This window comes from Neltuma alba, unplaced genomic scaffold (genome assembly GCF_004799145.2).
Source record: "Neltuma alba isolate B1F8T4 unplaced genomic scaffold, ASM479914v2 tig00012163_pilon, whole genome shotgun sequence".
Taxonomy (NCBI): Eukaryota; Viridiplantae; Streptophyta; class Magnoliopsida; order Fabales; family Fabaceae; genus Neltuma; species Neltuma alba.
The window spans coordinates 350,084-365,791 of NW_021636710.1; the positions used below are offsets into that span (position 1 = coordinate 350,084).

General features: G+C 34.7%; 2 protein-coding genes and 1 pseudogene across 2 annotated transcripts; 2 read left to right on the forward strand and 1 right to left on the reverse strand.

The window, feature by feature from the left end:
* Positions 1-559: 559 nt before the first annotated feature.
* Positions 560-3,829, forward strand: LOC114723988 (farnesylcysteine lyase). The gene is made up of 5 exons (XM_028910261.1): positions 560-1,161; positions 1,293-1,466; positions 2,226-2,585; positions 2,851-3,026; positions 3,387-3,829. The coding sequence occupies exons 1-5, from the start codon at positions 631-633 to the stop codon at positions 3,649-3,651; spliced, it is 1,506 nt and encodes a 501-aa protein (XP_028766094.1). The 5' UTR covers positions 560-630; the 3' UTR covers positions 3,652-3,829.
* Positions 3,830-4,593: 764 nt separating this feature from the next.
* On the forward strand, positions 4,594-6,002 carry LOC114723982 (psbP domain-containing protein 2, chloroplastic-like). The gene is made up of 3 exons (XM_028910251.1): positions 4,594-5,008; positions 5,119-5,274; positions 5,683-6,002. Exons 1-3 carry the CDS (start codon positions 4,685-4,687, stop codon positions 5,941-5,943), a joined length of 741 nt encoding a protein of 246 aa, XP_028766084.1. The 5' UTR covers positions 4,594-4,684; the 3' UTR covers positions 5,944-6,002.
* A 1,290-nt stretch (positions 6,003-7,292) lies between these two features.
* On the reverse strand, positions 7,293-13,479 carry LOC114723991 (lipase-like PAD4; annotated as a pseudogene).
* Between the last annotated feature and the right edge of the window lie 2,229 nt (positions 13,480-15,708).

The window sequence follows — 15,708 nt, forward strand, 5'->3', positions numbered from 1 at the left end:
ATTCTATTTTAAAAATATACAATTTAATGCAATTAGTTAATACAATTAAAAAATTTTAAAATATTATTTTTAACTAAAAATTTATTTTCTATTTTATCCCCCATTCTAATAAATCCCTACATTATTATTTTATATGTTAAATCAAAATTAATAAATTTTATAACATATTAGAAATTTTAAAGATATATGTATTAGAATTATTTTTTTGATTTTATAAAAATTATTTTTGGACAATATAAATTTTTAAATAATTACTATGTTAAAAAGGGTATTTTGGTTAACAAAAAAATTTAAAAATCAAATTTAATGGTCAACTAATAATTTAAATAGATGAAAATATAATATTAAATATAAAAAATTTTTGTATAATATATATTTTAATTTTAAGAAAAATTTACATACATTTTCAAAATAGAAAAAATTATAATTAAAATAAAATAGAAGATAGTCAGTCTATTTTACTTTAAAATTAAAAAAAATCTTTTAATTCGCGGCACTTATTAAAAATTAAAATAGCAGGGTTTAAAAAAATACAGATAGGAGAAGGGGGGGGGGAGGACCTCGCCGAAGCTTGGACTGCACAGAAGAAAACCACGTTCGCCAGATAAGAGACGGTGGTAGACGGGGAACATGGACGGGACTCCTACTAGCATGACGCACCCAATGGCGAGGATCTTCCTGCTGTTGACTTTTCTTGCGATCTTTCAGGCACAAGATGTTGCAACTTCACCGGCACCGACCGTCTGTATCATCGGCAGCGGCATCGGTGGCTCCTCAGCCGCCCACTTCCTCCGCAAGTACTCACCTAGTTCCTCTCCTCCTATCAGAATTCAAATGTTCGAACGCAACGGACTCGTTGGGGGTCGCATGGCTACTGTGAATGTTGCGGGAGACACCTTCGAAGCTGGAGCTTCAATTCTTCATCCCAAAAACTTTCACGCCTTGAATTACACTAAGCTTCTTAATCTCGAGTTCAAGGAGAAGGATTCATCTTCAGGTTCTTTGTCTCTGGGAATTTGGGACGGGGAGAAGTTTGTTTTTAAAACGCTCAAAATTGATTCCAATGTTCCCTTGCTCGATAAGCTCGTCTCAATTGTTAATTCGATTCTTCTATTCATCCGCTACGGCTTTTCACTTCTTAAAATGAATATTTTTGTTGAGGTGCCTTAGTCTTTCCTTTATTTCTCTGCGATTCATTTTATTTGCTTCAATGGTGCTCTTTTATTTCTTATTGTAAACCTTCTAGTCAACGCATAACCTTGTTGTAATGCCTTCATTTATTTGTTATTTAGAGTACCGTGGCTCGATTCTTAAGGTACTACGACGAACCAGCTTCGAGACCTATTTTCGAGACTCCGGATGCGATGCTGAAGTGGGCTGGTCTGTATAATCTTACGACCAGGACTTTGCGAGATGAATTAGTTGATCTTGGGTTGTCTCCCTTGTTGATAGAAGAACTTGTCACTGTAAGAGCTCTTATTAATTATGCTGTTTTCAAATCTCTCACCTAATCGTTCTGTTGCTCTGCTGAAGTGTTGAGTGCAATGGAAACACCTCTTAATAACAGTATTGGTATTTCGTTCGTCTAAAAATAGAAGTACAGGCGATATTAATGGTGCCGGCGGCGGCGGCACTGGAACAAGGGGACTTTTTCCCTGTAACAGAATTACAGAGCTGTCTTTTGATTATGTAAAAACAACGCTAAAAATGTGAATGATGTATTCGCAAGAAGATTCAATCTGGGAACAAAGACCAGTTATATAAAGTTATTTATAACCTAGGTGGTGAGAAATGATGAGCCTGTCAATGTTATAGTTGAATAACCTGATTTGTTGCGGTTCTCAACGTGTTTATATTCATCTGTGTACTAATTTAAGGGTAGTGGGTTCTGTGAAAGTATTTATATTGCTAAGTGACGAACAATTTGGAATGAATAAAGTGTCAAGTCTTATGAAGGTGGGTATCGGTCTGCCCTTTTAATACGGCATTGAAAACTTTTGCTTGGGCAGTTTATTCGTGTCCCATGCAAGCTCTTGTCATGTGGTTTTTCTAGGGTTTTAATTGACAAAATTTTTTATGCTTATAGCCTTTTCAGTTTTCCCTGTGAAGTGGATGTGGAGGGCATGGTGCTTCCCATTTGTTGTTATATTAACTTGTCCGAGTAAGCAGCAGGGTATAAGATTTAGGAAAGCTAATCAGAATAAGAAGCCTCTTTATACATACAGGTCATCACGCGAATTAATTATGGCCAGAGTGTATACATCAGCGGACTTGCTGGTACAGTTTCTTTGGCAGGATCAGGTGGAGGACTATGGTCCATCAAAGGAGGCAACTGGCAAATGGCTGCTGGACTGATTAATCAGTCTGATGTTGCGTTGCACCTGCATGAAGAAATAGAATCCATTGCTGACCTTGGGGATTTTTATGAACTCAACTCCACGAAAGGCAACAGTTATGTCTGTGAGGTTGCAGTGGTTGCTACACCTTTGGATGAGTCAAATATACAATTATTTCCTCAGACATCAATTTCTAAAAGAAAAACACAGCACACCCATGCAACTTTTGTTCGGGGCTTGCTGAACCCAGTAAGTATCTTGGCAGTCAGAAACTTACTGACATCATTTAGTGCTTGTTTGGCATTGCTTATATAAGCACTTATAAACATATTTCATGTAAACTAAGACAAAATTCCTCTCACATGCTTATCTCGTGTTCCATAAATTGAGATTAAAAAACTGTTTATAAGTCATTCCAAACAACTCAACAATAAAGGTGTTTTATTGTTAGCATAATGCCTTTTCTCTTCAATTTTTATTTCTAATAGTGATGTTTTGTGTTACCCGACATAAGGCATACTTTGGCCTCAGTGCGGTGACGGAGATTCCAGACCTTGTGGGCACAGTCGAGGCTCCTGACCTTCCATTCTCTAGCATTTCAGTTCTCAAGAAGTATGATGAAAAGGATGCCACGTATAAGATATTCTCTCGTCAGCCAGTGTCAGACTCATTGCTGGATACCATCTTTAGGTAAAGTATTATCAGCTAGTTGTTTAGCAAAGTCATGCTGCTGATTTGTGCAACAAAATCCTTTGACTAAACCCACTCACTTCCTGTCACGAAAGCAGTCCGATCATAATCTAAGCAGTGAATTCGCAATTAAACCCTAATATCATCTGTTATTGTGGTTAACACCTGAACCACAAAACAAATAATATAGGATTCAGTGTTTACATTTTCTTGTATTATGTTTCTTTTAATTTGGATTTGAGATCTCCCCTCTTCCATTGCCCGCGAAAATGAGAAAAAGGGCTGCAACCAAATTTTAGCTGTAACTTCTTTTAATTACATATATATATATATATATTTCTTAATTGCCGCTACTTGCAGTGTGAGGAAAGAGACTATTAGAATAAACTGGCCCGCCTACCCTCTCTACCGTGCCCCTGAAGTATTTACGCCATTTCTGTTGGATGGTCGGCATTTGTATTACGTCAATACATTTGAGAATGCAGCTAGCACCATGGAAACAAGTGCTGTAGCAGCTGAGAATGTTGCTCGACTCATCCTGTCCAGATATTTTGGCACAATGTTTATGCATTCATCCAAGTTGTCTTCCAGCTCTCGTGGAGAGAAATCCCATTTAGATCTTTGAACTGCAGTGATTGTAATATATTATCAAGTAGTTTGACTGCCATCAAGCTTGTACATGGAAGATTTTGTCCCCGCGGGGGTTCCAAACAGGGTTTGTACTTTTGGATTATAAGAAAACTAATTTCTCACAGTTGTTAAGTAGATGGTGAGGGAGAAAATGCCATTGAGGGCTTGGGGCTTCCTTTTTTTTTTTTTTTTTTTTGCGGCTTGCTTGTCAGGCCGCAGGCTCCACGTTGAATGAAACATTCTACGCGCTTGGGGTTGGTATAATATTACTAGAGCTGAAATAAAATTAAGATATTTTGATCGTTACCTTTTGAGGTTTTGGAAATTCAATCAAATCTGATACATTTTCAAAAAAAGATATTGACTTTTCTATGATTAGATCAGGTTGTGAACCAAGCCCCAAGGGAGAATGACCTTGCGAACCGGCTGTTTAGCGTGTAGGTTTAATTCGTCACAAAATGATATTTCCCTGTATATGATTTAGGATGAAAATAATATACTCATCTATCGATTAATATAAATTAAACTCATTAAAATTTTTCTTCCCTCTCTTTCAATCCTTCAAGCCAAATAATGATTCATCTCCTAAATACATCAAATCATCACGTTCAGAAACTCAATTGCTAAGTTTCATGATGCAATTAGCTATGTCAATTTTCTAATTTATAAAAATTACGCGGGCGTATATTTTCACCTGCATCTTCAAAAGAGTAACAAAGTATAAAATTTCAGCTGTAGATACATTTCATAAAAAAAAAATCGCAAGGACTAGCCCCCCCGGAGGACTTGTTCATATCTTACGAATAATATAATTTCGTACGGAGTAGTTTGTAGCTTGTATTTGATATCATTTTGCTGCTAGTTATAACCTGTCCAGTGTGGACATATATATTTTATACCTATATGCATATAGATATGCATAAAGTGTCTCCCTCTGGATAACCCAACCCGAGGGCAGGGGCTGGCTGCTCAAGGATTTGTCCTATGAGGCTGAAGATAGAGCATCGCTGGCTTCACCGTGCTATGCAATGGCTTTGACAAGTAGTTTCACCGTTCTACAGAGCAGCCTTTCCCTGCGACGTGATGGATTGATTTATTCTTCTCCAAAAACATTCGTCTCAATTTTATTGTCCAAACCGAAATCTTCTTTGGTGACTCAAAATTGCAATCCCAGATCCAGCAGTGATGAACCCTTTTTAACTAAGAGGATGCTCAACCTTACCCTTGTGGCAATGTCGATATGCGGTTTGCCTGATGTGTCTAGTGCGTTGTTGGCTGAAGAAATGGAGCTGGAGAGGTACACGGATTCAAAGGAAGGTTTCACTCTCCTGAAACCCTCTTCTTGGATGAAGGTAGTTGCTCATATGTGACTATTTCACAACAGACCTTTCATTCTTTGTATGGTAAGGTCTGTTTTTTTTCTAAAACGATTATATTTGTTAATAGGTTTGATACTTAGCAGGTTGATAAAGCAGGAGCAACTGTGCTGTTTCAAGAGGCAAATATGGGAAGTAACAATATTGGGGTTGTGGTGAACCCGGTTCGCCTTGAAAGTCTTGAAAAGTTCGGAAGTCCTCAATTTGTGGCTGATAAGCTTGTTCAAGCAGAAAAACGTAAGGTAACTGTTTGTTACGATTCTTCTGTAACTTTCGCAAATTAGTGCCCTGTGATACTAGCGGCTGCTGAACTTGTAACGGAATAATTACTTTTATAATCTCTTTTCTAAACAGCATCTCTAAAAAGAAGAAGAATAGGAAGTTAAACTTTTGATGGCACTAAAAATTAGCTATGCCAGATTCAATCAATGGGGAGGTCAGGAATTTTATACCGAGTTCAACAATGATAGCAGCTATTTTTTAATCATAAAAGAGGGGAAAAAAAAATCAAAACATGGGCAATCTCCATTTAACATAAAGCTTTCCGAAAAGAGCAGAAAAGCAATAAGTTGATCTCTGAAACTTCACTGGAGGTGCTGAAAATGTTTATTTAAACTTCTAAGTGGCCATTCTATTATTTTCTGGTTCAGGAAAGCACAAAGGAAGCAGAGGTGATTAAATTCGCAGAGAGGTCAGGAGGAGGGGGCTTACCAATTTATGAGTTTGAATATATAATTGACAGCACTCGGGGAGGAATGAAGAGGATTTTTTCTGCAGCATTTGTGGCCTCAAAGAAGCTCTATCTTCTTAATATTGTTCACTCTGATAAACCAGAGAGTCCTCTTGACCCTCATAAAAGAATGATATTAGAGCAAGTGCTTCATTCTTTTGATGCAGCAACTTTGGTATGACGTGCGCACGATCTAGTTCTGATTCTTTTTGTTCATTCCCAAGCCATGGTGATCAAGTACTAACACTACAACTACTCAAATTTTATTTCACTAGCATTTACAAACAGGCAGCATGAAAATTTGATGTACATCTTTGACTAAGTTCAAGTTCTCTGATAAGGCTCGACGTATCAACTATCATTTCATATTAAGAGTGACCTAAACCTTTTTTCTGTGTGTATTCATGCATATTTTTGTGCACGTGTACATTCGTAGTCCTCAAAACTCTTGACCTGTCTCTCTTATATCACGAAGCTAACATTACATACTTAGCCCTCTCCTTTTCGTTTACCCACATGTATCAATACAATACAGATGACGTGCCTTATTTATGGGCATGGAGGATTTTTTCTGCAGCATTTGTGGCCTCAAAGAAGCTCTATCTTCTTAATATTGTTCACTCTGATAAACCAGAGAGTCCTCTTGACCCTCATAAAAGATGATATTAGAGCAAGTGCTTCATTCTTTTGATGCAGCAACTTTGGTATGACGTGCGCACGATCTAGTTCTGATTCTTTTTGTTCATTCCCAAGCCATGGTGATCAAGTACTAACAACTACTCAAATTTTATTTCACTAGCATTTACAAACAGGCAGCATGAAAATTTACAAACAGGCAGCATGAAAATTTGATGTACATCATTTTGACTAAGTTCAAGTTCTCTGATAAGGCTCGACGTATCAACTATCATTTCATATTAAGAGTGACATAAACCTTTTTTCTGTGTGTATTCATTCATAATTTTTGTGCACGTGTACATTCGTAGTCCTCAAAACTCTTGACCTGTCTCTCTTATATCACGAGGCTAACATTACATACTTAGCCCTCTCCTTTTCATTTACCCACATGTATCAATACAATACAGTTGACGTGACTTATTTATGGGCATGGTCTTATGCTTGGGTTACGCTAATGTTAAATGACAAATAATAGATAATAAAACCTATGAGTGTAAATAGGAGTTGAGTTGCAAGATTAATGGAATAGGACAGTATGGGGAGTTACTCAAAAAAAGATGAACAAGAAAGAGATTAACATCCATACAACTTTTCATGTTCATAATAAGATATCAATATTGAATACACACACAAACTTATGTTATGTATTACTTATATTTATTACAAGTTGTATTGTTCCCAAGGTATAAACCATGCGACTTGATCCTACTTACATCATTATTAATGAATTGCAAGTTCCTGAAGTAAACGTTCGTTCACTTGGGTAAAACAGGCAAGGATAATTTATCACTCACTTTTTCCCTGCTTTTAATACGTACGTAAGGATATCCTGATGGCATACGGTCATACTCATAAAGCAGCATACAAGTTATTTTGCAGCAGAAGCTGTTCTGGGAGACTCAGACATAATTAGCTTACAAGCAAAGAGTAAGGCTTACACGATTCAAATTGCAGACTAATTAAGGAACTACTCCCCCGTTCACAAAACGGGTAAACTGATAAAAGTTCTGCACTTTTGCTTTCATTTCTCTCAGTTCTCTTAACTCCTCCACCCATACGCTGTAACTTGAGTTTTTAGCCAGAACGTCTTTGGATACCTCCTTATTTCAATGAGTTGAGCAGCATAATTTTCAAATTTCTCGATGTTATCCCACAAATGAGCCTCCTTGCTTATGTCAATTTCACTTCTAACACTATCTAACCAGTCCCTTGCTTCTTCTCACCCTTCCCAGAAGCATGTATCTTGGGTCAAACTCGCAAATGTGCTCCTCACATGATTTCCTTCTGCAGCAGAAGGCGTTCTATCCTTCCACCATCTATCAAAAATTTCATACCTTCTCTCTCTACCGTGCTGTATGTAATGTCCCTTGGTTCTGTGCATCCCTTTCCTGTAATACTCTGCAATATCTAATGGCTCAACCAACAGTTATAGAACTGAGAAGAATTGACCCATTTTCTGCTCCTATCAAAGTCATAAGGTAGCTGATTGCTTTCCATCATGTCAATTACATTGTTCCAGAACCTGGCAAGTTTGAGACGGTTCATGTTAATTTTCATGCCCCTTCTTGAAGAGCCCCTCCTCTTGAATGAGTCATAGTACCCAAGCTGATCATCCGCCTGATCACACAATGACTTGTACCATTCTATTTCAGCTCTGTAAGGTACAAACTTAGATAATGTGACTGCTAGGCTGGCATGTTTTAGAGATGGTGAGCGACCCATTCTCCTTGCCATCCGTAAGCATTCCTTGATGGGCATGGCAACTGATCCCTGTTTAGAAAAAGTTTTAGAACACTTTTTAGGGGCTTCACTCTTAAATTTTCTGATAAAATCATAATAAGTACTGAATTTTTTATAGATAAAATTTGCATGCCGTGTTTTATTTACTACCCGTGTCTTATTTAGCATAGTTAACTTACCCTGGCTAGGGACCCCTGAGGACTTCAAGGCCAATTCAAGCCCGGCTTCGTAGCTTGAGTCAGAAATGTTCGCCTGCTCGCAATTCCTCTTAAAGGCTTGCAGGGACAAATGATTTACGTAATCTCCATACTTTAGATGATCATCAATACTGCAAGCTGGAGAACTGGGTGCAAACATGAAATGCATCATCTGTATTACTGTTGTTGCACTATCCACGCACACTGCTCCTTCTCTGAAGCAAAGACATAGCTGCCAAATGGGTGAAATGAAATTGCGAAGATCCCTCTCCATCGGGTTTTGCTGCTGCACCCAAGCAAGCCACTACGAAGGAGAACAAATCAGCAATGTCTGGTTCAGAAATTTGAACTGCAACCCTTCGAAGTTCAATTGAAGCCATGGACAAGTGCCAAGACTGAAGCAGGAAGTTCAGGTGGGCAGTGAGAGGAGGTTGCAAAGGAGCAAATAGCATCCTTGGCATTATGTCATGATTTGAGACGACGTGACAGAAGTTGCCCCCCCACCTTTCTTTGAGAATGGCTTGGGACAAAGACTTGTTTCCCAGTAACGGTGAGCCAAAAGTGATACATAAGACTGATATAGCAGACGAGATGGATCGGAGGTAAGACAAGAACCAAATAGTACTCAGAGAGGCTATGGCTCCTCCAAGGGAATGCCCGGTGATGACGATGGACTTTGCATCTGTACTTTTTATCATTGCAAACATCTGAAAGGTAACATTCCAAACGGTTAATGAAGGTTGGTAATTAGAAATGTGATTAGAAACAATGTTCAAGATCAAGAATAGTAGATACTAGGGAGAAAGTAAGGTACTTGCAAAGTTGTTAATTCTTTTTCGTAGTAAAAGGGCTTACAGTTAACCTTAAAGTTGTTTTGCCCACGTCGTTTTGTAAAATTTTTCCTGTGAATTTCCTAACTTTCCCCGAGCAAAGGTATTATGGATTGGACTGGAGATTAGTCCGTGCCTCGTCGGGGTCCGATTAATTCTAGTCTTGTAACATCTTGATAACTCAGGTCTTGGAGTCTTGCTCCCGAAACGTTGAACAAAGACCAAGGCAGCTTGTTGCTTAGCGTAACAAAACAGGGTCGCTCTCCCGATTAATCAATGCACTGTATTGACTATTTGAGAGGATAAGTTCTATATAATTGTAATAAAAAACATAGATTTAAGTAACCAACCATAAGAATAGCTTCGGAGATTCCATTTCTCACGTGCATAAATTTAACCATCTTAAATTACTCCCACACCTTCAAATGTAAGGCATGTATATTCCATTCCAATTATAGGAGCAATTAATAAATTTTATCTAAAATGTTCCTGTGACTAAGGTGAAACTAACTCACTTCCTACCTGACAAATGATTTACAGTTGATAATATTAAAGAATGGTAAGGTTGGAAAAAATTAAGATATTTGTAAATTTTAAATATAATTTATATTAAAACAGAGGGAGAATCATTTTCAAACCCCACCAAAACAATCGGATCATCACACCATGGATTTTGTTGGTCACATAACTTGCTTAGGAGGACATTTTTGTGGCCAAAATTAGCAGGACATTTAATACTGCAAAATGCAACGAACCCCTCTCTCAATCTCACCGGTCAATATATATATAAATATATATATTATTTTTCTCATGTAGTATTATTCTAAAGTCATGGACTAATTGCTTATAGAGCCAGCAAAAAAAAAAAGAAGAATGAAAAAGCACGTCTCCATTGTCTATTCAACAGAGAAATTATAGATACCATCCGAAGAAAAAAGAGAGTAGCTTTCTCGCTCGTCATGCATTAATATTGATTTCTATATATTTATTATACTACCTCCCACTCTTAATATAAAAACTAATTGATTAATTTAAGTAGATTAAAAAAATTAGTTAAATTAGTTATTTATAATAAATAAGTATTGTTTTTTCTAAAATATTATTGTTAAACAAGTGTATCAGCTAGAACTACCATTATTATAAAGACTATTTTGTGAAAAAATAGATAAATATAAAAAACAAAATAGATTGAGGTTTTATATTTAAGATCAAAATAAAAATCAAACAAATCGTTATATGAAAAGCTGGAAATAGTATTATCATCTGTGATAACATGGAAAAAAAGAAAGAAAGGAACACTGTTGAGGGGACCAATAATATAATATTTTCTTTTTTTAGTGGCGGTGTCACCATGAATCAATGGTGATTGGTGCGGTACTATAAATTTCCCAGGCCATCTTGTGTGAGTCATCAGGAAGGATTACAACGGTTTTAATTCATACTAATTACTGGTTTAATTTGCTGCAGCGGGCGTATTTTTTGTGGTGTACATGCAACAATATCTCTGCCTTAACCCAGCAGGGATCTGTGAAAAAGAAATATGTGGCTCTATCTGGGGGCACATGTGATATTTTCTGAAAAGTGTAGGTCCTTTGACATTTTTTTGTTGTGTGTGATTTGATGTGTCTGAACGGAACGTTGAATGGTGGCCAGCGAGCGACGACGAGTTGACGACTCAGTGTCGGCGGCCACCCACGCACGGATATGAGTCTGACGCCCTCCACCACAATTCATAATACGAACAAAGACATATGGTGACTTTGGCCCACGGTTACTCACACTGCTCTGGTGGTTTTTAATTGTTATATATTACCAATCTAATAAATAAAAAAAATTAACCTCTCATAAAATGATAAATCTAAATTTAAATTCTCATTGAGGGAAGTACTCATATTTAATACTTAATATTGTCTCGAACAGAATCATCTCAAATAAAAAGATACTTATATTTTAACAAAAAAAAAGTTAATTGCAGAAAAGAATTTTAGTTTTTTTTATTTACCACTTACATTTTTTTTTAATGTTTCATTTTCAATTTTTCTCTCATTAATTAAATACATAAAAAATTTTATTTTTACTCTTATTAAATAGTTAATATTCTCCTGGTTTTATTTATAAGTTACTTTTAACATGTTTCATACAGACAGAAAAAACTTTAAAATTTATTAACTCTCATTTAAAATTCAATAAGTTTTTAACTTTATCCCTATTCAATATATATTATACCTCATATAAACCAAGTCAGCACAATAATAAATGAAGAATAAAATTGTATATCTATATAAAAAAATTTCTTAGTGCCCTGTAAATAAGGCTAAAATTTTTTTTTCTTTCTGTCTTATAAATAAAACCAAAAGAGTATATTTTTTTTCACTCATAAATGATAGTTAAAAAGGACCACAGTGGCATTTTATTCTTCTTCTTCTCTCCTTAATTGAGTTAACGGCGAAGCAACACAATCACCTCTCGCAGTTGAGTGTGGATACAGTAAATTCAGCGGCACCTTTAATTTCTCATCACAAGTTTTTAACATTTTGATTAGTTTGAGGGTTTCCAGGCCTTTTTACGGATCTTTCTTTGTCAAAGTTCGTACGGATGGCAATACTATCCTCTTGGAATACTTTAAAAAAAAAAAAAAAAAAGTACTCTTCCGGCTCCTACTATAAAAACATAGGATGTGTTTGGAATGATATTAGACAAAACTAACTTGTGATCCAACTGATTTTTGTAACTAAAATTAGAATAAAAATTAGTTAGTGTAATGTGATTTATGTTTGTATAGGTGCTTATAAAAAATCAGTTGAAAAAGTTGAAAGTTGTTTAGATGATTACTAAAAAAATTAGTTTAGTTGTAAAATGACTGAAAAGGGTATAAATTTTATTGAATAATAGTATTTGAAAATATATGTTTTTAATGTGATAATAATTTTAAAAAATACGTAAAATTATTATGATAAAATATAAAGCGTTCATTTGTGGAATTATGAAATAAAAATATTTGTTACAAAGAAAAATTTGAAAACACATTGTAAATAATTAATTAAATGTACATAATGGACAAACATAAATATAAATTAAAATTCATTTAGTCTCTAGTTAAAGTAAATAAAATCACATAACTAATTAGATTGTAAGTTTTGCACAATTTTCTCATAAGTCATTTAGAAAAGTTGATCCAAATTGCATTTTCCTAAGTCGGTTAGAAAAATTATTTTTTTACATAAGTCAATTACAAAAGAAACCCATCCAAACAACTAATTTTATCCAAATAAGTCACAAACTTCAGTTTCACATTTTCTCATGCACTTTTACCTTCTCCAACGACAATCCAAACGAGGCCATAAAAATTGACTTGATTTTGGTCTTATAATATAGGATCTAATTCTTACATTTATTAATTTTTTAAATGATTATATTAATACTCTTTCAATTATAATTAAGTAGTTAGAAAAAAGAAGAAAGATATTGAGAAAGATAATCATGATATTTAAAAAAATATATATATGTTATTTTTTATAATCAAATATCTTATCTAACTTCTTTAATCTAATTAAATGAGTTAAATATATCTTATATAGAATAGTTGTAGCTAGGAAAGTTGAAATAAAAAAAGAGGATATAGGATATTGGAAGAACAGAACAGTTCTTGGGGGTTAAGCTCACAACGGGGTGAAACCGCGGCTTTGCATGAACGCCACATACGATGGGTGCATGCAGTGTACAAAATATAGGGAGGGAGGTAGAAATAGTTTTTGAAGAAACAAACCTGGTTTTGTAATGAGTGGAACAATGACTGGAAGAGATTAAGCATCCCAGCGTACACCATCGCCGGCTCCCCGCCTTCGATATTTCGACGAGATGAAAACAACGCCACGTCGCCAATACTATCTAGAGCTACCGGGCTCCACCAGCTCGCATCGGACCCGCCGGCCATTTGGACACCCGAGAAAGCAACATAAACGACGCTGCCGATTCGCTCCGTCACGAAACTCCACGGTGCGGCGGTGTTAGCCAGGCTGCACAGCTTCCATGACTCCGACAACAATGGCGTCGATGCCAGGAACGTTGCCAGCATCTCACTGGTCTCAAATCTACCACAAGAAAATTATTTAGTCTTAAACAAAACTATTTAATATGCTTTCGGATTTCCGGCAACGAATTGGCTAGTCTTAGTGAGACTGAGAATCATGAAGGAGGGTTGAGTACTTACGGCGAAGCTTCGTCGGCATCCATGGAATTTGGAATAGTCATTTTCTCTTCGTTGTGGAACCTCAAAGAAGAAAAATGGGAACTTATCAATAATAAGCTGCGGCTGGCTTTTAAGTCCGAAATGCACTTTATTATTTTGTTTTATTTTATTTTACTCCTGTTCACAAAATAATTTATAATGCGGTATTCTGTGAATTATGTATACGTTATTACTCTAGTTTATGTTATCTTCATCAATCAAATTTAGCAAGGAACTATTTCTCACTATTTTCTTTAAAAAATCTGTCTAATTACGGAACTTTGATGTGAATTGATTTAGACGAATTATATCTAGCAGACCCACAAATACAAGTGAACAAGTATGACACCGGATATTTAAAAAAAAAAAGAGAGAAAACATATCACGTAACTACAAGGATTACTCAAGCACTTAAGTGCAAGCTCGTCAACTTATAGATTAATTTAACCGTTAATATATTTTTTTTATCCCTTAACTTTGCCTTTATTTTGATTTTAGTCAATAAGTTTCAAATCATAGTTTTGGTTCTCAATAAATAAAGTAATCCAAGTTTTTATTAAATTATAAGAACTGATATTTTAAATAGAAAAAAAAACTTGAGTAATGATATGATTTGAAACTTGAAAAACCAAAATCAAACAAGAATAAACTCGGCGGACTAAAAATTATAGAAAAAATAAAATAAAAAAACTGAAAATCTGTAAATGTTAAATAAGAAATGCCAACAAAAATTTCTTGTCATTTGTAAATTCAGTATTATCAAAATATCAAATAAAACATTGTTACTGAACCTGATTTAAAATTTAGTAATTTCTAGCTCTCTTTTTTTATATCATTCTTCCAAAATATATTAGCCATTGATTTAATTTATTTTATCCTTCTTTGCAATAACACAAATAAACCAACGCTTTTTAAAAAGCTAATTAAGCCTGGTCCAGGCTAGTTTCAATGAACCTGATGACTGGCAAATTCCATTCACTACTTTGGGTCAGTTCGACACCCGATCGAGACCTAGCATAGGGCAAGCTAGTCGGTAGAGTCCATTGTGATAGAGATTTACGAGATTAATGATAATATCGCATCACCACTTGATTCATTGGGTCATCTTTTTTTTTTTTTATCTTTCCTTTTATACGGATATGTATATACTATTTTTGGTACTAATTATAAAATTTTATTTATAGTCTATAAAGAACATCTTACTTTCTCCGATTTAAAATATAAACTAAACTTTGCTTGAGATGTTTGATTTTTTTTTTTATAAAATAACATTCACTTTTATCTAAGTATTTAATGAATTTTTTTTAATTTTATTCCTATATATTTTCTCTCCCCTTTTAATTCGTTTATTGCATTCTTTTACTTTTTTTTATTAATAAGGGTATATATGGAAAAAAAATTATATGCTTTATATATTTATTATTTACTAATTTTAACTAATTTTTGATAAACATAAATAAATAAAATTTAACTTATATTTTGAATCAGATGGAGTATTATTTAGACCGCAAGTAGTATATGTTATTGCATGATCATAATCAGATGGGATTCTAAAAGCCATCACGTGGGCAATTTTTTTTTCCTTAATTGTCAATTGGGGTTAATTTTTTCTCTCATCTCGGGCATCTGACCTTCGCAATATCTCATCATGCCTCTTGCGGCGTACACATAGGCACACATAATTAAAAAGGGAGAAAGCAACACGCTAATGACGAAAAGAACAAGACTCATCAACTTATATATCCAGCGAAATAAATTCTCATAGCAAACATTTTTAAGCAATAATTACAAAAAATACTATCTCCGATTCTAATTATAAGATCTAATTAACTAATTTAATAAGATTAAGAAAATAAGTTAAGTTAGTTTTTTGTAATAAACAGGTGTTATCTTTCTTAAAATATCTCTACTAATCAACTATATTGGCTAGAACTACGATTATTAGAAAAACTACCTAAAAAAATACTCCTCTGGTCCTTAATATAGGACCTAATGTTGAGTTGGTTTTTAATATGAGACCCATTTTTTATATTTGTCAATTTTCTCTAAATTATCTTTATGGATACTCTCTCAACCATAATCAAATAGAAGAGGGAGAGAAGTATCAAGAAAGATGATTATGGTAAAAAACATGTCGCCTTTCTTATAATTAACTAACTTACCTAACTTTCTTAATCCAATCAAATTAGTTAAATGGGTCTTATATTAAGGACCAGAAGACTACATAAATATAATAAACAAAGTAGATTTGGATCTTATATTTAGGATCAAAA

Excerpts from the sequence above, each read along its gene's own strand:
- LOC114723988 (XM_028910261.1), top strand. The coding sequence starts at position 631 with ATGGACGGGACTCCTACTAGCATGACGCACCCAATGGCGAGGATCTTC. Across the intron at positions 1,467-2,225 it reads TGATAGAAGAACTTGTCACT|GTCATCACGCGAATTAATTA; the intron begins GTAAGAGCTCTT and ends TTATACATACAG. Across the intron at positions 2,586-2,850 it reads TTCGGGGCTTGCTGAACCCA|GCATACTTTGGCCTCAGTGC; the intron begins GTAAGTATCTTG and ends ACCCGACATAAG.
- LOC114723982 (XM_028910251.1), top strand. The coding sequence starts at position 4,685 with ATGGCTTTGACAAGTAGTTTCACCGTTCTACAGAGCAGCCTTTCCCTG. Across the intron at positions 5,009-5,118 it reads AACCCTCTTCTTGGATGAAG|GTTGATAAAGCAGGAGCAAC; the intron begins GTAGTTGCTCAT and ends GATACTTAGCAG. Across the intron at positions 5,275-5,682 it reads TTCAAGCAGAAAAACGTAAG|GAAAGCACAAAGGAAGCAGA; the intron begins GTAACTGTTTGT and ends TTTCTGGTTCAG.